The 25,232-nt window shown below is 44.1% G+C and overlaps 3 protein-coding genes across 4 annotated transcripts; all 3 read left to right on the top strand.

Moving 5' to 3' along the window:
* The first annotated feature begins 1,249 nt into the window (after nt 1-1,249).
* LOC103539185 (keratin, type I cytoskeletal 14) lies at nt 1,250-5,798 on the top strand. Of its 2 annotated transcripts, XM_008505666.2 has the most exons (8): nt 1,250-1,975; nt 2,350-2,432; nt 2,880-3,036; nt 3,177-3,338; nt 3,676-3,801; nt 4,033-4,259; nt 4,988-5,355; nt 5,726-5,798. In XM_008505666.2, exons 1-8 carry the CDS (start codon nt 1,250-1,252, stop codon nt 5,749-5,751), a joined length of 1,875 nt encoding a protein of 624 aa, XP_008503888.2. In that variant the 3' UTR covers nt 5,752-5,798. The 2 variants fall into 2 exon arrangements, with proteins under 2 accessions (XP_008503888.2, XP_030321931.1); XM_030466071.1 differs by lacking the exons at nt 4,988-5,355; nt 5,726-5,798 and having other exon boundaries at nt 1,517-1,694; nt 1,770-1,975; nt 4,033-4,263.
* A 2,631-nt stretch (nt 5,799-8,429) lies between these two features.
* LOC103539186 (keratin, type I cytoskeletal 14) lies at nt 8,430-11,149 on the top strand. Its single transcript, XM_008505667.2, has 6 exons — nt 8,430-8,876; nt 9,633-9,715; nt 9,885-10,041; nt 10,181-10,342; nt 10,671-10,796; nt 10,895-11,149. The coding sequence occupies exons 1-6, from the start codon at nt 8,430-8,432 to the stop codon at nt 11,147-11,149; spliced, it is 1,230 nt and encodes a 409-aa protein (XP_008503889.2).
* Nucleotides 11,150-15,239: 4,090 nt separating this feature from the next.
* Nucleotides 15,240-18,648, top strand: LOC103539285 (keratin, type I cytoskeletal 15). The gene is made up of 8 exons (XM_030466073.1): nt 15,240-15,692; nt 16,046-16,128; nt 16,271-16,427; nt 16,612-16,773; nt 16,991-17,116; nt 17,227-17,453; nt 17,992-18,072; nt 18,397-18,648. The coding sequence occupies exons 1-8, from the start codon at nt 15,240-15,242 to the stop codon at nt 18,425-18,427; spliced, it is 1,320 nt and encodes a 439-aa protein (XP_030321933.1). The 3' UTR covers nt 18,428-18,648.
* Nucleotides 18,649-25,232: the final 6,584 nt, after the last annotated feature.

Genomic DNA, 25,232 nt, shown 5'->3' with positions numbered 1-25,232 from the left:
CTGCAGACCTTCCTCCAAGCTGTGACATGCTGGGGTTCATCTACAGCAAGACCATAAATGCTGATGGGTTTGCTCTTGTTTGCAGCTAAGTGGCAGGGACTGGCTGTCTGCACGAATCTCTACTGGATTAAAAAATAAGATGTAAATTTCTCATAAAAGCTCACAGCCTAAGAGTTGAGCTAAGTGAATGCTGAGGAAATGAGATTCTGCATGTGAACCAGAATATTTAGATTATATATAAAGATGAAACTTTATGTATGAGTGTATTTGTGTAGATGACAGTCATCTGGGTCCAAGAGTCACCATTGGCCCAAACTAAGACTCTAATTATGGAACAATTAATTTAATCTGCTGAGTATTTTGGATTAACAGCTCGCTAGTGAAAAAAAACCACAAAACAAAAAAAAGAAAAAAACCCCACAAAACCCCACAACCAACCAACCAAAAAAAACCCCAAAAACCAGTATTTTCAGTTTCTTTGATTTCTAGAGCTTGACTATTTAGGGGGCTGTCCTATTTCTTCACAAAGGAAGGATTTTGATTTTGGAGTAAGAACCTTACAACATTGCTTGAAATAGACTTCTCATATAACTAAATCTGTTCTCTAAGTGATGGCAGGGACAAACAGGCTGGACAATCTGAAAAGACAAGACATACAGTCCTACTAATAAACCTTTTGTACTATTATCTACAGTGAGAAAAAGAACAGAAGCAGTGTAGATCTTAAATGCACAAAATATGAAAGAGTAAAAGAGAACAAGTCTGACAGTAACAGCTACAGAAATCTTAGCAAAGAAAGTAGATTCATAATTGATCAGTAAAATGCAAAGTGAAGCATGAGAGATCTGGGAATCATAGCCTTTGCTTTAGGGAAGAACTGTGGAAAGAGCTTTCTCCATGGTAAGGCAGATCCAGGCTGCTTGAGGCAAAACCCCATCTCTTCCAGAAGCAGCTAAATGAAAAGAATGGCACCCAAAAGAAATGAAATGTTCCATCTTAAACAAACACCACAAAGCCAGCAATGGGCTAGATTGCCTGAGATATCGGCACAAAAATATTGTTCAGCAAATTATTCTTGGCACAAACAACAAGGTTGGTAAATGCCCTGGGAGAAGGAAACACCCTGATGGTGACACCCACTGTCAGAAGTATAAATAGAGAGAGCTGGGGATGAAAATTTACAGTCCTGAATCTTATCAGGCTGTGCACTTAGCTTTGGGATTGTGGTTAACCTCTGATTCCTGTCACTATGAGCTGTGGCACTAAGTCTTCATCTAGTACCACTAGAATCAGCAGTGGTGGTGGTGGTGGTGGTGGTGGTGGTGGAGGGGGTAGCAGCTGTGGAATACGGAGGTCTGGTGGATACTCCTCAATGTCCAGTAGAAAATACACCTCTTCTGGAGGAAGCGGAGGCTTTTCTGGCAGGAGCTTTGGTGGTGGCATTTCCAGGAGCAGCTATGGAGGGGGCTTTAGCAGTGGCAGCTGTGGCAGGATTAGCCGTGGTAGCTACGGAGGCAGAATGAGTGGTGGGAGTTATGGAGGAGGAATGAGCTGTGGAAGTATGGGAGGGGGATTTTCATCAGGTGGAGGTGGTTTTGGAGGAATGGGAGGTGGTTATGGATGTGGCATGGGTGGAGGTGGTTTTGGCAGTGGTGGATACAGTGGAGGTGGATTTAGTGGCTTTGGGAGTAGTGGTGGCTTTGGTGGTGGCAGCTTCAGTAGTGGTGGATATGGTGGAGGTAGTTTTGGTGGATCAGGGTTTGGTGAAGATGGTGGCTTGCTCTCCACAAATGAAAAGCTGACCATGCAGAACCTTAATGATCGCCTGGCTTCTTACTTGGATAAAGTACGACACTTGGAGGAGGAAAATTCTCAACTCGAGCACCTTATCAGGGAGTGGTACAAAAACCAAGGACCCACTGGTACCAGGGACTACAGCCAATATTACAGAACGATTGAAGAGCTGCAAAACCAGGTATGACATAATCTGCCTGACGTTGAACAGTCCCACTGAATGGCATTTGCCTCCTGCAGCACATTTGGGCTGATACATTCCCTCCTGTGCTGCAGGCAGCAAACTGGAGTGGTGACAAAGGCTGAGAAACTTTTCTCTGCTGCAGGTGTTGTGGTACAGGTGACACTGTTTGGTGCAGTAGTAGATCTTGTGCACCCACTATGGGCCCTGTCCAGTGCTCCTTCTGTGTTGTGCTCTTGCTTGTCTGTCCCTCTCTCTCTTGACATTACCAACAAGATCTTCTGAAACGTATCTGCACAGGGATTTCCTCTCTCTACCTGCATGTCGGGCTGCAAGGACAACTGACAAAATAACACCTGTCCTCTCCCTTTCAGATTGTTGGTGCAAATGTGGACCTTAACAAGATCCTTCTTGACATTGACAACACCAGGATGACTGTGGATGACTTCAGACTGAAGTGAGTCCCCCCTGCCTGTCTCACCCCTCTGTGCCTCCCTTCACCCTTCCCGAGTTGGCATTGCCAGTTATCTTTGTAGACACTGTAGCTCTGCTGATAGAATCCATCATTGTTGGGAAAAGCATTCTGTTAGTTATTCTGTTAGTTATTATTTTTCTCCTCATGCCCTCTCTGAATGATGCCATTTAAAGTACTACATTTGAAATTTCTCCCCTATGGCAAGTAGATTTATAAGTCTAATGTATGAATCATATAAATCTCATAATATTAAGGAGAAGTTCTACTAAAATAAAACAAATCTACTAGGTATAAAGAGAATTAGGTCTCTTCTTTTAAAAATTGAGCAATGGGATTAAAGACCAAAGATGTTCTGATGGGAACTGTTCATAATCCAGATAACAAACAAAGGTCTGGCAGCACCTTTACTCTTTCTTGTCTGTTGTTCAGGTATGAAACTGAATACACTCTTCACCAGAGTGTGGCAAGTGATATTAATGGATTACGTCCACTTCTGGATCAACTGACTCTAGCCAGATCTGACTTGGAGACACAGTTTGAATCCCTAAAAGAGGAACTGATCTATCTCAGGAAGAACCATGAAGAGGTAAGTTTCTCTGGACTTTAAAATAATAACTATTGAAAACTCAACCCTGAGAACTTCCTATGGATTTCTTCCACTAAGAAGATCTAGCCAGATCTTGGTTACTGGCTTTGATTATTCACATTGATTTTTTTTTTTTTCAGGAAATGAAAGGACTGCAAACACAATCTGGTGGTGATGTCAGTGTGGAGGTCAATGCTACCCCTGGTATTAATTTGATGGAAAAAATAAATGAAATGCGTTGTGAATATGAACGGCTCATTGAGAACAACCGGAAGGAGGTGGAAAGCTGGTATGAAACCAAGGTAAAGCACAGGGTTTTTCATCACTAAATCTTCTATTAGAAACTGGACCTATTTACATGTGCCAAAGGAAAGGCAGCTTACCAAGTATTATTTAAGGGACTCAATTTTAAAAGACTTTAAGCAGTCTACTGTAAGAGGTCAGTTCTGGAGGTTTAAGGTTTGTGGGAAAGACTGAAGAATCTATGTTCCAGCAGCAAGTGAGTGGCAGGTGGGAAACAGTCAGTCTGCATTACAGCTCTTCTCATTATTTCTAATTCCTTTTTCAGTGCTTTTATGATAACCCCACAATGCTTTCTTAATATCCACAATGACTCAGTTTTGTACGGGAATTTTTCAGATGGAAGAAGTTAATCAACAAGTCCACTCAAGTGGCCAGGAGATACAATCAAGCAACCAACAAATCTCTGAGCTGAGACGTGAATATCAAAGCCTGGAAATCGAGCTGCAGTCCCAAATCAGCATGGTAAGTACAGGTGTCTGCCTCTGCTTCACCTGTCACACAGGCTGAATGTGTCAATACAAAAAAAGAATGGATACACCTGGAATGTACCCCAGCTGTAGAGAGCGGGGTACTGGATTACTTCTCTGCAAAGATATGCTCTACTCTGGTTTGTGAAGACCTCCAGTTTCCCCACCAAAATTAGTTAAACTTGCCCCATTCCCATAAACACTGGGTTTTGTTTTCAACTTGCAGATCGACTCTTTGCAATCCAACCTGGAGGACACGGAACGCCGCTACAGTTTGCAGCTGCAGCAGATCCAGGCCATGATCAACCCCCTGGAGGAGGAGCTGGCGAGCATCCGCTGTGAGATGGAGGGTCAGAACCAGGAGTACAAAATGCTCCTGGGAATCAAGACCCGTCTGGAGCAGGAGATTGCTCAGTACCGGGCACTGCTTGAAGAAGGGCAGCAAGACCTTGTGTAAGTAATAGCACAATGAGACACCTGGGGCTGTTACATCAGTCACAAAGGCAGGAAATGTAAAGTCTTGATTTGTACCAAATCAGATTTGGTACTGAAGTGAGGCAAATTCAGCTGTACTGACTGATTGCCTCCCAGGTTTGAAGTACAACACATTCCTGGGAAAACCTGTTCAGTATATAAATCAGATGAGAAGTTAAGATTCAGGGCTGGACAGGGATCCCACACACAGATCCCTGCTTTTCCCCAGCTTCCAGAAAAGACCAGGAACTGAAAAGCCAGAAATCACCTTGGAAATGACCATGAGCAGAAAAAATGACCTTAGTTTTCCAAGCCTTCATAAAAGTCTCAGTGTGCAGTTCTCTGAAAGTTGAAGCTGCACTGGTTTCGCTTGTGCCCTGAGCCTGCTTCTGCTTCTGAACTGGCACTTGGGAGATCAGCTAAAGCTTCGTGTTCTGCCTTTCCAACTTGGAGCACAGTGACACTGTACACTGATAAAGCAGCAAGAACAGAATGTGGGAAAAGCAAAAAACGCTTGTATTCAAGCTGAAATTGAAAAGGAGACTGATTTTTGGCACTGCATCAGCTCTCCTGCTGATTTGTGCTAGGTTCTAAAAAGCAGCAGACATGAGAAGTGCAGGCAGCCCTGCAGCATCTGTACATACACTTCCTTCTGAGGTCAAAAGAATGAATTTGATTAACTTTTTCTCCTTTCTCTCTCTTTGCAGAATGCCATCAGGAGGAATGGGAGGAGGCATGGGAGGAGGCATGGGAGGAGGCATTGGAGGTGGTAGAATAGGAGGTGGTGGCCATTCTGGAGGAGGAAGAGGAGGAGGAGGAGGTGGTAGCATGAGCTGTGGATTCGGAGGCGGCAGCATTTCCTCTGGTGGTGGCGGCAGCGGGATGGGAGGAGGAATGGGAGGAGGAATGGGAGGAGGAAGCGGCGGAGGAGGAATGGGAGGGGGAAGTGGTGGTGGATGCAGTAGCATTGGAGGAGGAGGAGGAGGTGGAAGGACCTCAGGAGGCATCAGCAGTTCCCACTCCTACTCTTCGTCTTCCCAGTCTCAGTCCTGCAGGAGCGGTGGTGAAAGCCAAGGTGAGAGCTGCTGTACAGACACACTGTTCTCTCCACCCCATCCTTACTAATTTATACCCTGCATAAACATCCTCTGATGGAGCTAAACAGTACCAAGGATAAACTACAATGGCTGGAAGATGTTAGATTTATTTTTATTAGAAATGTTTTCCTATTTGAGTGCAAAGGATCAGCTCCATTTCTCGTCAGTTTTGTGGGTGACATCTCCCACTCATGTACTTAATCCCTCAGCTATTTTTTTCACCTCACTCTTTTGGAATGGTTTTGGTCACCTACCACATAATCAAGTTTCTTCTCTGCCATAGGACTGGTGCCTCAGAGATTCAGTGCCAGTACTGAAGAAATTAATGCTTGCTTTATTTCTGAACAGGGTATGGGAGAAAATCTTTCGACTAAGGACTGAGGACCTTATACTGCAAGATCTTTCAAACAGGAGCCAAATTCCTCCATGTTCCCCATGCTCCCAAGGAAAGACAAGAGTCTTATAACAGTTCCTCAATGCTGCTGACACCATCGACCCAAAGGGCTCTTCAGAGCTCTCATCTGGACCCCTGCACCCTGCCCTGCATGCTACACCCTTCTGCCCAGAACGCTTTGTGGCTTTGACCATTGGTACTTGAACTACTTGCTTCTTATTCAGGTTGTTCTGTATCAGGAAAATGTCACTAATAAACTTCATTTCTGTCTCATGCAATCAGGATCCTGTGTGTGAATATTCTTCCATTCTGTAGGTGTAAACACTTAAAAAGAAAACACAAAGCCACGGCAACAAGTGCCCCCAGATAGAAAAGTCAGAGATACACCACAGTAGTTGATAATGAAATTTTAGAGTTAAGGCACAATTTCTGAGCAGTCAGGGAAGATCATAATCTTCTTGGAGCATCCTGGGCTGTGCCTTTGTTTTTAATAAAGTGCCAGATGCTCTTGTGAAGCTGAGCTCTAGGACTCAATAGTTGAGTATCAGCCCAGACTGCAGAACCTCAGCACTAGATGGAACTCTATGAGTGTCCACTCAGGCCTGACACGAAGAAACAGGAATGACTTCAGACTGTGATTTCAATTTCTGATTCACAAAAAGATAATTGAAATTTAGCAGTTTAAGCTAGAAATGCACAAACATGAGATCTCGAGGTTGTTTGGAAGTGACTGGTAGTACCAACAAGGACTTGTCCTTCGGCAGCTAAATTCAGGCTCTGGGATTCAGCTCATTTGTATCTTACTTCATATTAAACATCTAAAGATTAAGCTCTTCTACACACAGCAAAGAACATTCTAATGGCAGCTACCCACACCCCTCCCCTTCCAATTCAACATTTTGTTGATAAGCCTTTCTATATCATTCTTAGAATAAAATAAGAAAACGAGATGTACAAAAGCCTCCTGTAAAATCATAAATCTGTTTAAAAGACCCCAAAGGAGAAGAGTCTCCAGGAACATGGCTTCAGCAGGGTGAAGCTGTGCCACACTCAGGTAGGTGTCTGCTGGTTCCCAGAGGCAGGCTAGGAGCAGGAATCCCACTGCTCCCAGTGCCAGGGGGGTGGGAGTGTAGGCTCAGTGGGGTTCAGGACAGCTGAAGGGCAGCAGCCCCCCTGCCAGGAGCAGAGCAGAGCCATGAGCTGCCCCTGCCCCAGAGCTTCTTCCATCCCCAGGGCACACACAGCCACTGTCTGCAAATGCAAACAATCCTGCTCCCTCCTGATGGGGACCCACATGAGTAAGGTGACTCAGTCCCTTCTCACTCCTCATTTGTTAATTTTAATGGGTTTGGTTCTTCTGTAACACGGAATCCCTCCTTAAACCACTTCCAGGTTGAATTCATCCTCTCTCACTGTGGATAAGCTGATTTTGAGGTGGAAATTCACAGCAAGTGCCCCCAGCTCCTTGTGCTTCCCTTGTAGCAGTCAACTGACTCCTCTGTAGGAACTGGAAACCCGAGAGTTTGTTTCTGTTCAAGGCTTTTCTCAGTTTCATAGTTGATTAGTAAAGATGGAAAAAGCAACTCACTGAACTTCCCATATTGCACAGGCAGTGGAAAAAAATACACACTTGTTTCTTAGTCTTTTTCATGTTGCAAGATACTCTCTCACTCTTGGCAAAGAGACTGTACTAACTCCAGATCATGATTATAATATTTCAGATCTAATCTTTGGCACTGTACCTTTTCACCAAGCTTATTTTTTACTGCTTTATATAATCCAGGGGCATATTCTGAGAAATATATATTTTTAAATATGTTTATGAGAATATGAAACATCAAACACTTCCCTTCCAAATTTCCTCTGAGTCATTCAGCTAAAATAAAATTAATAGCTATTTGATAGGAAAATATCTAATATGTTTTCCCCTGTGGCTGTCACACAGTTTTGTTCAACAACAAAAATTACTGCAGTCAGCACCCTGTACTTTCAGAAGTTAAATAGCAGCAGGACCTTCCTCACTATAAGCAGTGGCAAAAGAGAAAAATTCAGTGTCACATTCTGTCTGTAAGAGACATGGGAATGCTGTTTAAAAAATTAGTAACTTCTTTCAGTGAGTTAAAGTAGATTTCTAAATAGCTAGTGTAAATTTCAAATAAATTAATGCTTGAAGAGTCCCTCAGAGACTGCTGGTCTCACAAATCATTGTCTGGGATCACAGGAGGAAGAGAAAAGCTGAAATATTGACTTTCACCAAACAGAAGGCTGAAGGAGACAGGCAAGGTGGAGCCTTTATTAACACCTGTTCCTAGTGATATGCAGTCAGATTAATAGAAGCCATGAGATTCTCTGTTATCTTACAATATATCTAACAAAGAGCCACCTACATAAAATTACAGTGTGTGAATCAACACAGACATACCTGAAGGGAATGGTAATGCCTTTTTCTTACCTCAAATGAAATTCCCCTTAGCACATCACTTTCTGTATGAGCTTTAAGGCTGGCAAACTTCATGGGAAGTTGGATGCCTCACAGCTGACACCCACCCAACAGGGTATAAATAGCCACCAGCCAGGACACAGGCTGCACTTGGAGTTCCTGGATCAAGCTGTGCAGTGGGCTCTGAATTTGGGGCTGGAAATCCGATTGCTTCCACCATGAGCTGCAGCATCAAGAGAACATCCAGTACCTCTTACAGGAGTGGTGGCAATGGTGGTGGCAGTGGCAGGAGTTCCTCTGCCTCCTGCAGGAGATATGCCTCCTCTGTGGCAGGTGCTGGCAGCTATGGCTATGGCTATGGCGGGGGAGCTTGTGGCATCGGCTATGGAGGGGGCATGAGCTCTGCCAGCCTTGCTGGGGGCTTTGGGGGTCTCTTTGCAGGAGGTTCATATGCTGGGGGGGATGGTCTTCTGAATGGCAATGAGAAGGTCACCATGCAGAACCTCAACGACCGCCTGGCTGCTTATCTGGACAAAGTGAGGATGCTGGAGGAAGAAAACGCTCAGCTGGAGCAGAGCATCCGGGAGTGGTACCGCAAACAGGCACCCACTGACTCCAAGGACTACAGCTCCTACTACCAGACCATCGAACAACTCCAGAACCAGGTAGGAGAGCCCCAACTAACACAGCTCCATCTCCCACGCATTATTCCCCCCTGTGAGAACTTCCCAAGCCCTCTGGCACTGCCTCTCAGGGCTGGCAGGGAGCTACTGGACAGCTTTGCTGGGGGTACTGCAGGCAGAAACCTGATGTGCTGGGCCTCCCATCTCTTGGGTAATCAAAGCCCTACACCACCCCACAAGTGAAAGGGATGTGCTTTAGGGACACAGCCAGAGGCATCAGGAAGAGCTCCACCAGTCCCAAACATGTTGGTGCACATAACTGAAATTCCACATTGTCCAGATGGCTTCAAACCCAGCTTCTCTGGTTTTCATTCCTTCCTTCTGCTCCCACCCGGTTCAGCTGGATGGAGACAAAGCCAAAGCACCTGGGCTGCAAGATCTGAACTGCCTTTTGTCTCTGTGCACACCTCCAGCTGGAAGGACCAAGGCCTTCCCTTACAATCAGTACCAAGAAAATTGACACATGAAGAAAAAACTGCAGGATAAGGGCTGAAGACATCCCTCAGGACCCACGGAGAACTTTCTCTAACTTGAAAAAAAAGAAGCACCCACTAGGGACGGGTGATCTGTGATAGCTCAAGCCTCCCTAAAAAGCAAATTTGGAGTGTTAGCATATGGCCCCTGCAGTACCACAGGCAACAATTCCATGAGCCACAGCAAAGCCCTACCAAAACTTTGGGTCTTGTTTCTTGTCAGGGGTGTCCAAAGACAGACTCCTCTTCAACTTCTCTTTTACAGATAATTTCTGCCACAGTGGACAATAACAGGTTGCTCCTGGACATTGATAACAGCAAGATGACTGCTGATGACTTCCGAATGAAGTGAGTACCTCCCTGCCTTTCACATCTTCCCCATAATCACAAGAGACAGGGCACCTCTTCCCAAACTCTTACTGAGTCTTCATGAGTTACTGGGATACTGACCCAGGAAAGATGTGTGCTGACATCACTTCATTCCTCCGCTTCTCTGTCTTTCTTGTCTGTGGTGAAGGTATGAGAATGAGCTGGTCATCCGTCAGACTGTGGAGGCTGACATTAATGGCTTGAGAAATCTCATGGATGACTTAACTCTGGTTAGATCTTCACTGGAATTAGAGCTGGAGTCCTTGAAGGATGAGCTGATTGCTCTGAAGAGAAACCATGAGGAGGTACGATCCAATCATAGGTAGCATGGCCAAGGCACAGTCCTTTGATTCTCCAGGGTTCCCAGAGTTCTGTATCAAATCAGTTCAGGCTTTCACAGAAGATAACCTGTGCTCCCTGTTTCTCTCTTTGGACTCTCTGCAGGAACTCAGACAGCTGCAGTCTCAAACTGGTGGTGATGTGAGCGTGGAGGTCAACGCTGCCCCTGGAGTAGATTTGACAAAGATACTGAACGACCTGAGAAGTGAATATGAGCAGATCATTGAGAAGAACCGCAGAGAGGTTGAGCAGTGGTATGAAGTCAAGGTATGTAGTAATGTCCCAAACGGAGTCTTCACTGTGGAAAAGCCTAGGCAGGCTGGCCCTGGCCAGGCAGTGCCCTCAGCTAAGCACAGGAAGCTGCTCTCCCAAACCTCACTGCTGAGCAAAGACTGCAGTGGCAGAGGGACATCAGGCCAGGGATGAGGCACTAAGGAGGGTGAAAAATCAGGAGCTATAGAGCAATGACCAAGCTGTCCTCCAGAAGGACACCAGGAGAGGGTCAGGCTCCCTGAATGTCTTAGTTCTCACACCCAAATCTGCTCCTGAGTGGATGCTTCACTCAGGAAATGTGTTTGGGGTTTGGCTCCTGCAGATTGAAGAAGTCAATCGCCAGGTCACCACGAGCAGCCAGGACATGGAGACGAGCAGCCACCAACTCACTGAACTGAAACGGGAAATGCAGAACCTGGAGATCGAGCTGCAGACACAGCTCAGCACGGTACGTGGGGCAGCGTGGCCAAGGGCCCAATGGGAAACTCCTGCGTGGGGCAGGAAGGGGAGAGCTCTGGCCCTAAACTCCTTCTCTGGCACTTCCAGAAATCCTCTCTGGAAAGCTCCGTGGCAGAAACGGATTCCCGCTATGGCTGCCTGCTGCAACAAATCCAAGGGCAGATTAATGCTGTAGAAGAGGAGCTGGCCAGCATCCGCTGTGAGATGGAGGGTCAGAACCAGGAGTACCAGATGCTCCTGGGTATCAAGACCCGTCTGGAGCAGGAGATTGCTCAGTACCGGGCACTGCTGCAGGAGGGACAGCAAGACCTTGCGTATGTATCCCATATTATAGCAAGTTAAGAGAAAGAAATCCTTGTGTATCTAATTTCTAAGAGAAACTTCTTGTCCATGGAGCTACATCACTCTCTGTTGACTGAATACGCTGTGGTTAACAAAAATTTTTGTGGATTACTCTTTTTACAGTGCCTCTCAAGCATCTTTCCAGGGTGGAAAATCCTCCCATGCATACTCCTCTGCTTCCTCATCTCAACCCCTTTATGGTTCCATGACAGGTAAGACAACGCTTTTTAATGAAATAGTTATACATGGGTAACATCTACCCTAATGACTACAATATATTTTGTCAGAAGAAAGCTTTGTATTTTGGGCTGGGCAAGATTCCCGGGAGTAGCCCAGGAGTGAGAAAATATAATTGTCATGGAGGAATTGGGGGTTAATATATAGTAAGTCCTGCCCTTCTCTCTCCTTAATATAAACCACGAATTAAAGCTGTAGAGGCTGGGATATGCTTTTTTCTTATTGGAATACAAATAGATATAGTTCTGAGAAAGTGCCTACAGGATTGCTGGGCTTGGAGCCTCTGAGTTCTCCCACTGCTTGGGACAAAACTCCGTTCTGCAGCACAGATCAGACTTCCCCCTCAGGCAATGTTTTGCTCTGTCTTTACACAGACAGGAGCGTGTGACACTGGCACCCTGGACTGTCACCCACTCAGCCCAGCACTCCTGCAGTGGGGCTGATGCCTCTGGAGCCCTCTGGAAGCAGAACCTGGGCACCTGCCCTTCGCCTCGCCCGCCACTCTGTCACGCTTGACTTACTCAGCTTATCCTTAGCAACTGCTTCTTTGTTTCAGGGCTTCAGTTCTGCTGTTAGCACCACCTTTAATAAAACTTTACTTCTGCAATGCACCTAAAAACGTTGTGTCTGAGAAATTTAATTTAATAAACTTTGAACAGGTATTTATCAAGCTAACTAAGCAAATACAGGGTGTTTTTTGGAAGATAAAACATGCAATAAAATTAGAGATGAGAGGACAATTCTAAATGAGAACAGCTATTCTATGCAAGTTTTGCTTTCTGAAGAAACCAGTGAAGCCCATTTTCAATCTATAACTGTGTGCATCAGAGGTACAAAACTCACCAGACTTCATTCAGTTACAAGTGCCTGTTGTTCCCTTTCCCACCTATCAAACCTGGTCTCTAGTTGCTGTTTCATTTAGGACTGAGAGTATTGTTCTGTTAGGACAATGAAATGAAAGGTTTTCCTCATAAAAAGCTTACAAGGGTGTTATTTGAGTAAATCATGTGGCTTAGCTCTGCCATCCCAGTATTGTAGCTGCTGCCTGCAGTAAACACACACTAAGTGGGGGCAACTTCTACTCACTGAAAAACTCTGTTTGCAGACTGACTTTTTCCAGTCTGGCATCAGGAATTCGTATGAGCAAAAGCACTTCTCCAAAGAAAAACAAGCTCATTTTTCATTTTAACAATATAGAAAGTGACCTAAACCAAATGCAAACATGACTTGCCTCTCCAAAGGCTGGCAGAAATCTTTTGTGTGTACCTAACACAGCCAAAACAACTTCAGCAGAGATCTTTGATGCAGGACTGTGGAAACCTTAAGTACAGTTACTGCACATATATAAGTGCTGAAAGGTTACTTCAGCTTCCTTCTAATCTTCCAGAAGCAAAGTATAAGAAAGATCAAAACCATAACCTTCCATGTCCAGAGAACTCAAGAGACACCAGAGCTGCAGTAAGCCTTTCCCCCTTTCTGAAATAAGAGTTTGTGTAAGGGCTTTGTGAAGTTTATTATTCCAGCAGATGGAGAGAAAGCGAATGGGAAAGGATTGCTATACTGGAAGAGCTTCATTTCTCTTGGGAATTACTTTTAAACTTTTCCTTTTCCAGTGGTAGGAAAGACTATTGAATAACGACTTAGACTATAGAATTAACTCACATTTAACAGGATGTTCTGTAGGTCTACACAAGTGCAAGGTATAAGGGTCCATCCCAGGGAGTCACATAAGAGAAAAATAAGAATAGAATCTGGGGCTCTGGAAATTGTTCACCTGTGAGCCAGCTGCAGAAACATTCAGTGAGTGATGCTGCAGGGTGATGAGGAATACACAGATGGAGTTCCTGATGAAACCCAGGGGAGCAGCACTCTTCTCACCAAGACCCCAGCTGATTCATTTGTTGTAGAGCAATTAATTTCCAGTAATTGTTTCTCAGGTTGTTCTCTCCCTCTTGTGTGACTAAGGATATATATCCAGTAACACCATCACAGCTTCTGTGAAAACCACTGAATACTTTGGGTTCCTTTGCCAATTCAGAGTATCTGTTTGTGGTTCTACATCCAGTTTCTCCAGTCAGTAAACAGCACTTGGAAAGGCTTCACAACACTGTTACTGCAAACAAACATTTCTGATTTACAGATGTTCATAAGCTGCATTATGAGGAAAAAGCCTTCCAGGGGAAGATTTGATTTCAAAGATCTAATAGTCTCTTCAAATGGCTGAGGAGCCTCTGTCCCCTCTACAACAGAAAATGTCTGAACTTTTTCTGTCATTGAAAGGGTTTTCACCCTACCTAAGAGTCACAGCAGTCAGCACAACAAATCAGCTGTTTAAAAAAAAAAGAAGTGAGGGACAGAGCCAGTGAAAAGGTATCTGTTAATGATGTGGAATTACAGCATTGGGAAATGTTTGAAATTGTTGGTTCAGATGTTATGATGCAACGTGGCTCAGAAGGAGGAATAAAATCAACACCTCTGGCATCAATGCCAATCAGCAATAAACATCTCATAGGGAAGAATAAAGGTGCATTTCAACAACCTAATGAGGAAAACATGACTAAGAAATCACACCCTGTGAGAAACTAATTTTTATTTTTTAATAATGATGACTCACTAACATATGCAAAGCAACTGGTTCTGACGTGCAGCTAATTAGAGAGCTACCAATAAAAGAACAATTATAATTATGAAGATCAAAGTACTGCATTATCCTCAGCATATCTATGAAAATGTGTGTAGGGGCACCAAGAAAAGAGGGTAAAAGGTTTTCTATGATCCTTCAGTCAGCCAAAACACATTAGTAACTTTCATGGGTCTCATAATCATTGTGGCTAAGAGAGAAAATGTTGCTCCAGCCACAGCTGCAAGCTGTGGATAAGTAAGATTGTAAATGAAGAAAATAATCATAAAATGAAATGGTAATTTTTAGCGGAAAATAAGGCAGAATTCCCACCAAAGTTTAACTCTCATGTAAGGAGTCTTTCAGGCTTAAAAGGTATGTTTTCCAAAAGTTACCTAGAAGCCATAATTTCATTTCTAAAGAAGGGTTCATCACATCCTAATCTCTTCCAAACCTTTACACCTTCCATAGATAAAAAGTTGCCCTTAGTTTCCAACCCAAATACACTTAAAAGCAAATTACACCCTTTCCTATGTGGACAAGAGGATTGTCCTTTATTTAAATGTCCCTGGTGTCTCCTTCCCAGAGCCCAAGCTGACAGTCACCTTGGCCTCCATTTTGCTAAGCCGAAAAGCTGAATCCTTTTGCTTTCCTCTCCCAAGAAAGAGTCAGTGATGCCTTACAGATTCTACACATCAAATTCTCAGAGATTCCATTTCCAAAATCATCAGTTACTGGCAAGTCTGCAGAAAAAATGAAACAAGACTCAGGCACAGGGTGCCCGAGTTCATATTTCTCCAGCTCAGAAATTAAACCAGAGTAACTGGGTGGTGCTTTCACCACCTGTTTTCAGGACAAAAAATTACTACAAAGAACAAAGAGGAACTATTAACATGAGTCTCACTAAGTAGCCAGTAGCACGGTATCTGAAACAAAATCTAACACACAGCCACCCACCCAAAATTATAGCGCGTGCTTTGAGTGAATCAGCATGCAAAGACAATAACTGTGGGGAGGGCTGTCCCAAGCCCCAAATGAAATTCCCCTTAGCACATCACTTTCTGCATGAGCTTTAAGGCTGGCAAACTTCTTGGGAAGCTGGATGCCTTGCAGGTGACACCCACCCAACAGGGTATAAGTAGCCTGTGCAGGACACAGGCTGCACTTGGAGTTCCTGGATCAAGCTGTGCAGTGGGCTTTGAATTTGGGGCTGAAAATCCGATTGCTTCCACCATGAGCTGCAGCATGAAGAGAACATCCAGTACCTCTTACAGGAGCGGTGGTGGTGGTGGTGGTGGTGGAGGTGCCTGTGGTGGTAGCAGTGGCAGGAGTTCCTCTGCCTCCTGCAGGAGATATGCCTCCTCCATGGCAGGTGGTGGCAGCTATGGCGGGGGAGCTTGCGGCACTGGCAGTGGAGGGGGCATGAACGGTGGCAGCCATGCTGGGGGCTTTGGGGGTGGCCTTGGAGGAGGTGCTGGGGGTGAAGGCCTTCTGAGTGGCAATGAGAAGGTCACCATGCAGAACCTCAACGACCGCCTGGCTGCTTATCTGGACAAAGTGAGGATGCTGGAGGAAGAAAACACTCAGCTGGAGCAGAGCATCCGGGAGTGGTACCGCAAACAGGCACCCACTGACTCCAAGGACTACAGCTCCTACTACCAGACCATCGAACAACTCCAGAACCAGGTAGGAGAGCCCCAACTAACACAGCTCCATCTCCCACGCATTATTCCCCCCTGTGGGAACTTCCCAAGCCCTCTGGCACTGCCTCTCAGGGCTGGCAGGGAGCTACTGGACAGCCTTACGTAAATACTCTTCTTTCCCCCATATTATTTCATAAGAATATTTGGGGAAGCCAAAATCTCACACACATCACATCCTGGGGCATGCCATTCCATCACCTTTCTCTGGCCCCTGTATTATTGCAGGAAACAATTGCAAGACCCGCAACAAAGCCCTACCAAAACTTTGGGTCTTGTTTCTTCTTCTCAGGGGTGTCTTGAACACAGAAAGATGCCCCTCCAACTTGTCTTTCACAGATCATTTCTGCCACAGTGGACAACAACAAACTGGTTCTGGACATTGATAACAGCAAGATGACTGCTGATGACTTCCGAATGAAGTGAGTACCTCCCTGGGAGATTTGCATGTTTCATGTCATGAATTTTATGAGATTTGTGAATGCAGGTGAAAATGCACCAAGTGGAATGACCAAGCCACTGTAATGAAATAAATGTTTAATGATTCTTCTTTCTTTGGTATAGGTATGAGAATGAGCTGGTCATCCGTCAGAGTGTGGAGTCTGATATTAATGGCTTGAGAAATCTCCTGGATGACTTAACTCTGGTTAGATCTTCACTGGAATCAGAGCTGGAGTCCTTGAAGGATGAGCTGATGGCTCTGAAGAGAAACCATGAGGAGGTACGATCCAATCATAGGTAGCATGGCCAAGGCACAGTCCTTTGATTCTCCAGGGTTCTGTATCAAATCAGTTCAAGCTTTCTCAAGTGATTGTCAGTCCTTTGTACCTTCTGACTGCTTTGCCCACGGATCCCACACAGAAGATAACCTGTGCTCCCTTCTTTTCTCTTTGGACTCTCTGCAGGAACTCAGACAGATGCAGTCTCAAACTGGTGGTGATGTGAACGTGGAGGTCAACGCTGCCCCTGGAGTAGATTTGACAAAGATACTGAATGACCTGAGATGTGAATATGAGCAGATCATTGAGAAGAACCGCAGAGAGGTTGAGCAGTGGTATGAAGCCAAGGTATGTAGTAATGCAGGAGTGGCAGAGGGGCATCAGGCCAGGGATGAGGCACTAAGGAGGGTGAAAAATCAGGAGCTATAGAGCAATGACCAAGCTGTCCTCCAGAAGGACACCAGGAGAGGGCCAGGCTCTCTGAATGTCTTAGTTCTCGCTCAGCAAATCTGCTCCTCACTGGATGCCTCACTCAGGAAATGTGTTTGGGGTTTGGCTCCTGCAGATTGAAGAAGTCAATCGCCAGGTCACCACGAGCAGCCAGGACATGGAGATGAGCAGCCAGCAGCTCACTGAACTGAAACGGGAAATGCAGAACCTGGAGATCGAGCTGCAGACACAGCTCAGCACGGTACGTGGGGCAGCGAGGCCAAAGGCCTGGCCCTCCTCCCAACAGGAAACTCCTGCCTGGGGCAGGAAGGGGAGAGCTCTGGCCCTAAACTCCTTCTTTGGCACTTCCAGAAATCCTCTCTGGAAAGCTCTGTCGCAGAAACAGAATCCCGCTATGGCTGTATGCTGCAACAAATCCAAGGGCAGATCAACTGTGTAGAGGAGGAGCTGGCCAGCATCCGCTGTGAGATTGAGAGTCAGAACCAGGAGTACCAGATGCTCCTGGGCATCAAGACCCGTCTGGAACAGGAGATTGCTCAGTACCGGGCACTGCTGCAGGAGGGACAGCAAGGCATGACGTATGTATTCTGTCTGCTATTAAGGGCATAAACTCTATCACAATCTTTTCTCTACTGGGACTCACAAAAGACAGCATAGAACATTTTATCAGGCTGCAGCTGAAATCGAAATACAACAGATTTTTCTCATCATGTGCAATGAACTGTGTATATCATAAGCTTGATAAGCACTTGAAAGACAGAGGGAAACGTGGAGCACACAGTTACTGGATATTTTCAGTTAATCAGTTCTTCTTTGCCTGTTAGTGCAGACTGAAATTTCCTGAATCACCAGACAAACCTGAACTGTAACATACTGCCTTCTGTCAGCAGATGAGTAAGCACTGATGGACTGTGAGAGAAAAAAAATCATACTTCCACAGTTTTTTGTAATTTATGCTTCTACAGCTTTCTAGGAAAACATAGCTGAAGGGAATGAAGTAAAAATACAGGAAATGTTTGCAAGGTCCAGGAAAATCCAAGCTGTTACATGAACTTCACATGAAGTCATAGTATGTTTCTCTGTGAATGTATTTATCATTCTCCTTTCCTTGCACAGATCATGCCAAGGAGCTGGTCAGGGAGGGGGAACATCCTCCCAGTCTTATTCTTCTAGTTCCTACTGTCAAGGTTCATCTGGTGGGGGAGGTAAGAAACACCTTCCCAAGAGAATCCTAAGTTATCCTGTGCCCATGGCTTTCATAGTTGGTGTCTAATCTTGTTTCTTGTTAATACTGTGTCCTGTATTAATGACTTCCCTATTTGCAACTGCAACAGGGATTAAATCATTCACTCCCAAATCTCTTAATTTCAAGGTGTCTTAGCTTCAATTACAGAAACAAAACAGGCTGAGCTCCTTTCCCATGCTTTTGCTAACACTAATGGACATTTAAATAAGATACATCTGAAATGGCAGTGCTGCAAGGAACTCTTGATTTCCCCATCAGATTAATGGTTTCTTCCTTGATTCCACAGGACAATCAAGAGTGTGTTGAGATACCACCAACGGACAGATCTTGCCTGATGCCATCTGAGCAGCCCAGCCTCCAGCACAGCAATCCCCACAGCACAGTCACTGTGTGCCCTCCAGCACACAGAGTGCTCTACTAATATTATTCATGAAGCTGAGATGAATAATTTACAGGACTCTCCTAAAGTGATCTTCTTCTGTGTTCTTATATTGTTCACCTGCAGTGACTGTGTACCAATTGGTTACCTGCAGTGCAACTCTTATCTACATTCTGCTGGCAGTAATGCTTCTAATAAAACTTTCCTGCAATGCAAAGAAAACTGTGTGCAACAATCTATTTGGTATCTCAATACTGTACTCTAATTAAGGTGGAATAAATGAGATAGACCTTCACAGAGAGGTTGAGGCCCCAAGGAGAACTGGGTATCCCAACTTCATCAGATGTCCGGATGAAATAGCCGAAAGAAAGGAACCCATTCACAGAAAACTCAAGAGTGACACCTAGAGGGAAGGCAAAAGGATGGGTGAAACCCTCTGTCAGAGCATATTGCAAGGGATATGCAAGCAGTCGACTTGCCAGTTGAGCAGCTGAACTGAAACTGAATCAGGATTAATTAACAGCAAAAATTCGTCAAAATTTTGGCAAATCAAAAGCATTTTCCTTTGGGTCACAGAATGAGAAATCAGTCATAGGCAGCCCTCTATCCCATCTTTTAGATTAGGGCTCTATCTAATTTTGTTCAACAAAATCAAAGGATTAGGTCAGGAAAAAAGTGACGAGTAAGCAGAGAAGTTCTCCTTGTAACAGAGAGTTCAATTATTAGGAATACTGCTCCTGTCATGTTAGAAGATCTGGGGTCAGGTTTTTTATCTGATGGCTCAAAATAAAGCAAGTGTGCAGCCCTACGTACCAGCTCCAGGGCTGTGCAGCATTCTGGCTGCAGGGGTGGAGGATGGAGGGTAGAGGCAAGACTCAATTTTTTACTAAAACTGTTGTACTTCTGTAACACTCTGACACAAAAGAGGAAGAAAAAATGGTGCAGTATCTCGCACATTTAAAACTTACAAATCTGCATTTCAGTCTCTGATCTGCAATGGGCTGAAAAAGCAGCTGAACAGGGGCTACCACATGCCAGGTGAGTGATTCAGCTCCTGCCCTGGAACAAAGAAGGGTGGGTCTCACAAGCCCTCATTGTTCTCTGAATAGCACATAAATCACTAACATGTTCTGTCCCACAGCTTTGCACTTCCATTTTGGTTTGCAGTCAGGTAAAATCTTTTTTAGATACCAACATATTCTTTAAAAAGGCACCAAAGTGTCTGCGTGTTACAATCCAAAGCTGAATTCTTTGCACAGCAGAAAAAGAGACAGATCACAGAAACTATTTCCTTACAAAAGAAAGGAGATGTGTAAAATCAAAGCTGGCAGTGTAGCAGGTCAGCCCATTCACACGTCGGCTCACACAACATCCTCTTGTGGCACATCCAGAAAATATATGGAATATACAATAGGGTTTGTGACAGAAGCTGATCAAAACTACCTCAAAATTAAATTACAAGACTCAGACTTGGGAAATGGTTAAGTCAAGGAAAGAATGGCTTAAATACCAATAAAATAGATAAGTCTTTTAAAGGGGTAATGTGATACCAGATGGGCTAAGACATTACCCCATTAATGTGACATTAACAGACAGAGTTATAAGGTTAGAAACTATCTAGAAACAAAGGACAGGGAAGAAAAGAGAGGATGTTTCATGTCATTCTGCCTAGATGTTTTTAGGTAATTCCATCAGAAAACAACAAATTCAGATTAAGCCAAAACCTCATGGATTATTCTTGCCAGGTATTAGCAAGTGATTTTTTTAAGAATGAGGTTCAAGTAAATGGTGCTGTGTTTAAACACCAGGCCTGTAGGGGGGACTGTGGAGATGCTGACATTTTGTACTGGTACTATTTCCACAGGCATTCTGCACCTTTGGGTGTGTTGCAGTTTCTTAATTCTGGGAATCATCTCTGCTTGCACAATATAAGATTTACAGGAGGGGGAAGATCGGAGGGGAAAAACACTGGATAGAACAAGAAATGGACTGAAAGGGGCTTCATGTTGGATTAGGACTATCGTGTACTTGCAAGGGTCTTGATTCACAGCAAATGTTTTTGTTTGCAAAGGCACCGGCCAGGTCTGGACAGGTACCACAGCCCCTGGCTGCTGAGCCCTGAAGCTTTGTGCAGACCCTTGCTGAAGTCTCTGGCACTGCTGGGCACAAGGGAAGGGCTCCAGGCCCTGCCACTCCAGAGAGCTTCTGCACAGACCTTCCCCTCCTCCACCACCTTCTCCAGCACTGAAAAAAGAAACTCTGTGATTCACCATGCCTCTGATAAGAAACCAGATGAAAGGAAGTTACTCTTGAGACATTTCTCACGTTTACCAGCCTACCACAATCATGAAAAATACCAGCAGTCAAGTTGAGCAAGTACAGAGATTCTTGTAGGAAAAACCTTTCTATCTGTATTCCAAGTAACAAATTCCTATGAAGCTTCATGTAACAGATAACATTTTGGAGCAGTAATCCCAACAGACTTCCAAATGCATGCACTCTCATGCTATGACAGACATTAAGGACAAAAGCTCTCTCATGGCTGATAGGGAACACACAGTTTCAGGTGCACTGGAGCTGACTTTCATAACTTATTTAGTACTGCCTAAAGAGAGGTTTATGCACACTGCAATTACTCCTAATAACCCAGGATTTATGAGCCCACGCTGAGGGATGCATTGCAAAGCCTGGCTGCAGGGAACACCTTTCCTCTGGCAGGCACTCCCCTGCTCCACCAGCCCTGGCAGCAGGAGCACCACTGCTGAGCCAAGGCGCTTGCAGCCTCAATAATCAACATTTTCTTACATTTCTAATCTTAGTTCAGTTCTTTCCCACAACCTGATGTCAGACTGACAAAAACGATGGCAGTACCAAAATGCTGATAATGATCACACACAAGCAAAGATTTTAAACAAATGCTGACACCTCCTTTCTGTTGAGAATGCTGCTAGAAATCACATTCACCAGAATCTTACAGGTTTTGTTAGATATCAAAGCTGAATCCATTAGAAAGAGTGAAAAAGGAGTCAGCAAGTAGTTCAGTTTGATTTAGGGGTGGTAGTCTGCCCAAAATACATAAGACAGTTGGTGCAGGCCTTAGTGTTTAATGAGAAGATTTAAAGCTGAGAACTTTGAGCTGGTAGATATAAGTAAATCATATAAATATCTAATTAATACAAATAAATTATTGCATCTAAATACAACTATAAGTGTACATAATCATAAACAACACAAACCCAAATATGCTACCCAAATTTTCTACAGACATGCACAGAATAAAATAGCTCAGTTCTCTGGCATTGAAACCCATCTACTCTGTTTCTACCAAGTCTGGGATTTTTTTTTTTTGAGTAGGAAATTTCCATGTGTGCTGTGGGGAGCTGCCCCCTGAGCAGCCCCAATCTCCAGTCCCTGCAGGTGATGGGCAGGCAGCAGGGACCTGCTCCTCTGGAGGGGAACAGGTTTAGTCTACGTGTTTTTGGCAATGGCCTCTGAAGTGTTTATTGCTGCTGCCTGCAGAAACCTGACTTTTGGAACACATCCTCTTGTCAGTTTGATGTTTGACTCTTAATAATAGTTTCCAGCCCCATGATACCTTGCTGAGATTTACCAACCAGATAACAGGTTAAAGGAAGTGTAAAAATATACTTACCTTTCCCTCAACAGGGTTTGGTGTCCTAACTGATCCTTTCTTCCCACATGATTTTTAATCATTCTATAAGAAAAAAACATTTCATTTTCCTATCTGAGGTACTGTATTCTCTGATGTGCATTATCATTACAGTTCTGGATTGACAGAGAGGTCAAGAGTCTAAAACTATTTGTGTTTCTAAGGAAACAAAGACAATACTGAAGTATTTCCAAAAGTCAACACCACATCAGTTTCAAGTATTTGCCAAGTATTTACATTGCTCTCAGTTATTCAAATATTTCAGTTCTTCATGATTTTTTATGTATTTTCCTCAAATTAATCTATTAAAACATTGTAAGCCTTGAGAAACTAAATTTTATGCCCCAATACCACTAAAGAAGCAGCTCAACAGGAATTCACATTTTGTAAGTTCAGCTCAAATCACTCAACACTTTCCTTTCTGCCATGAAAGAATCAGACCCCTGGATAAAAATGAATTCTGCACCTTACTCCCAACATTTCTTTTAAAACTGAACACTTCAGTTACTTTATTTCTCATTTCTTGCACTGCAGAAGTCAGGGTCCCCACATACATTTCTCTTCACTAAATCACATTCTCTCTACTTAGCAAAAGTAGTAATTTTGAGCAAGTTAACAGAGCTCTCTGCTCTTCCCAATCCCCTTTTTAAAATGTTAACAGCTGTGTGTGATGTGCTAGGACCTGCCTTTTCAGCACGTAAACATTCAGTGGGCACATTCTGTTGGCACAGTCAGTAAATATGTCGCAATGCAAGGTTTGAGAAGAGAAGATAAGAAAAAAAAGATTTATGATGGGCTATAAAATCCAAGAAAGCTAAGAGTTGTATCTTAGGCAGACACTCAAGACAGTCCTTTCTGTCACAGCTGCAGATCAGTTCTTTTTATCCTTGGTTCTTTCCACAAAGAAGATTAAAAAAAATATATAAATTTTTGCCTTTCAGTTCTATAGATGCTAATGTTTCATGCCTGTGATCTTCAAAAGAAGAGAAAACCACACTAAGTTGTGGGTTTAATGGGCAATTGACATGATCAGTTGGGTGGGGTGGCCAAAGTTTTGATGACCAAGATGAGAGATGAAGACCAAAGATGCACATAGCAAAGAGTCACGAATCACATTGTCACTGGTGGAAGCAAACGTAGAAAGGAAGAATTATCAGAAGGGTGAAACACTTAAAGATCAAAAGGTAAATTTGAGTAATATGACTTTCCTCATTCATCCGTAGAAGAATGGATTTGCAGACACCAATGAAGTAGGTAAAAATGTGCACAGAGATAATTTAATTGTAATTGCATTATCAGTCCCTGGAAGCAAATTTTGCAGGATGTGAGAAGAACAAAATAAATGCCAGTGTCACTCAAGAACAGAAAAGTTCTGCAACAGAAAGTGCTTTATAGGACAATTAATAAAAATGAGCAAAGCAGTAGTGATTAGTATGGCAGAGCAGATAAAGCTGAAGCAAAACCAGATCTCAGCCAGGAGCTTGGGAGTGGCAAAATACAATTCTCTGGGAACCTGCCATGGGACACAAGGGAATGAGGAAGGAATACCTGGAGGGAAGGATAGTCCTCTCTCCTTGCAGCAGGAGGCAAATCAGAATATATTGGTATTTTTCTCCTTCAAGCTTCTTGCATTCATGTTCAGTGAAGAAAAGCAGACGAGTTCCTTATGCTCTAGCTATGGACTTTATATTTAACAATGCAGTAATTGTTCCTCTGTAGCTTTCTTTCTGGCTGCAGGAAGACTGGCCCTGCCTGATACTATTATTTCAACTGCTCACAGGATTTGGAAGAGTTACCTGCTGGGCAGGTTTCTCCTCCTGAGGTCTGAACAGGACATTCATATCTCCAAAGGGATGAGCAGTGAATTTCTGGGAGACACAAGTGTCCTCTTTCTCAGGGAAGACTGTACAGCTTTACTGAGCATGCTGGAGAGTTGTGTGAATGCCAGGTAATGGATGGTACATATATTGTTTATATCAAGTGATATTCTGCACCCGAGTCATTGCAGAATTTCTCTTTCTGATACAGCTCAGACCAACAGGGCTGTTGATATAGGTGCCTCAGGCAGCTGCCAACATGAATATTTGTTCTTTTACCCACCCTATAGCTGCCCTGCAGTGTCACATTCCTCTGTACAAAGCCACTACAGCACTCATGCGTGGCCTGAAGTACCTGATGCATTTTTTATTGGTGCAGAAGGACTAGACAGACACACACAGAGAGCATGCTGTCCATTTGGCTTATCTTCCATTCTTTATTTTGGCATTAAATTGATTTCTCATTGAAACATCACAGCATGCATCTTGTGCTCCAAAGGTTCTGTTTGGTGGAAGGGCTTGTAGGTGGCAGTTTCTGCCACAGACAGAATTTGCTCCCAGAAAGCTGTGAAAGCCAGTGGGCCAGCTGCCTGCCTCTTGCTTTGAAGCAGTTCTTAAAAGGGATTCTGGTTTCTGTAGAAAACCAGATATTTTGAGACAAGGCATGTTCTCTGTCAGCCCCTCTCTTCTGCTGTCAGCCCAAAACCAATCAAGAGAAAAGAAAGAAACAGTGAAAATGATACTTCTGAAAAAATAATTTTTCTCCAGGAAACCAGAGGGGTTGGAACCCCTTTTGTCAAAGTCCATACATACTGTTCACGACTTGGACTCCATTCAAGTCTTGTTATCAGTCTACCAACTATTAACTTAGTCTGTTAAACCTCTTTCCTGAGATCACATGAATAAAGTCATTGTGTGACTTTGCTGTGGACACAGCCTTGGCTGCAGCAGGACTGGGCACTCCCAGCCCTTTTGTTTCCATGTCAATGAACTGTAACTGGGTTTGTGAGTGCTCCCCCAGCAGGGTGACGCCTCCTCTGAATCCCACTGGTCAGGGGAAGGGAATCAGCTCCTGTAGGTGAGGGTATTTGAGAAAGAAACACAGCCCACTTCAGAGCAACTGACCAATAAGAGGAATTGCCGTGTTGGCAGAAGGCTTTTGGCTGATAAATTCCACGGGTCTCAGATAACACATTCTGGAGACAACTCCCTTTGTCACAGGCATAAAAGAGGTGGGGTGGGGGG

This window comes from Calypte anna, chromosome 27 (assembly GCF_003957555.1).
Source record: "Calypte anna isolate BGI_N300 chromosome 27, bCalAnn1_v1.p, whole genome shotgun sequence".
Taxonomy (NCBI): Eukaryota; Metazoa; Chordata; class Aves; order Apodiformes; family Trochilidae; genus Calypte; species Calypte anna.
The sequence above is the reverse complement of the archived record's forward strand: the minus strand, read 5'-3'. Positions and strand labels throughout refer to the sequence as shown.

Excerpts from the sequence above, each read along its gene's own strand:
- LOC103539185 (XM_008505666.2), top strand. The coding sequence starts at position 1,250 with ATGAGCTGTGGCACTAAGTCTTCATCTAGTACCACTAGAATCAGCAGT. Across the intron at positions 3,037-3,176 it reads TCAGGAAGAACCATGAAGAG|GAAATGAAAGGACTGCAAAC; the intron begins GTAAGTTTCTCT and ends TTTTTTTTTCAG. Across the intron at positions 3,339-3,675 it reads AAAGCTGGTATGAAACCAAG|ATGGAAGAAGTTAATCAACA; the intron begins GTAAAGCACAGG and ends GGAATTTTTCAG.
- LOC103539186 (XM_008505667.2), top strand. The coding sequence starts at position 8,430 with ATGAGCTGCAGCATCAAGAGAACATCCAGTACCTCTTACAGGAGTGGT. Across the intron at positions 8,877-9,632 it reads TCGAACAACTCCAGAACCAG|ATAATTTCTGCCACAGTGGA; the intron begins GTAGGAGAGCCC and ends TCTCTTTTACAG. Across the intron at positions 9,716-9,884 it reads GCTGATGACTTCCGAATGAA|GTATGAGAATGAGCTGGTCA; the intron begins GTGAGTACCTCC and ends TCTGTGGTGAAG.
- LOC103539285 (XM_030466073.1), top strand. The coding sequence starts at position 15,240 with ATGAGCTGCAGCATGAAGAGAACATCCAGTACCTCTTACAGGAGCGGT. Across the intron at positions 16,428-16,611 it reads TGAAGAGAAACCATGAGGAG|GAACTCAGACAGATGCAGTC; the intron begins GTACGATCCAAT and ends GACTCTCTGCAG. Across the intron at positions 16,774-16,990 it reads AGCAGTGGTATGAAGCCAAG|ATTGAAGAAGTCAATCGCCA; the intron begins GTATGTAGTAAT and ends TGGCTCCTGCAG.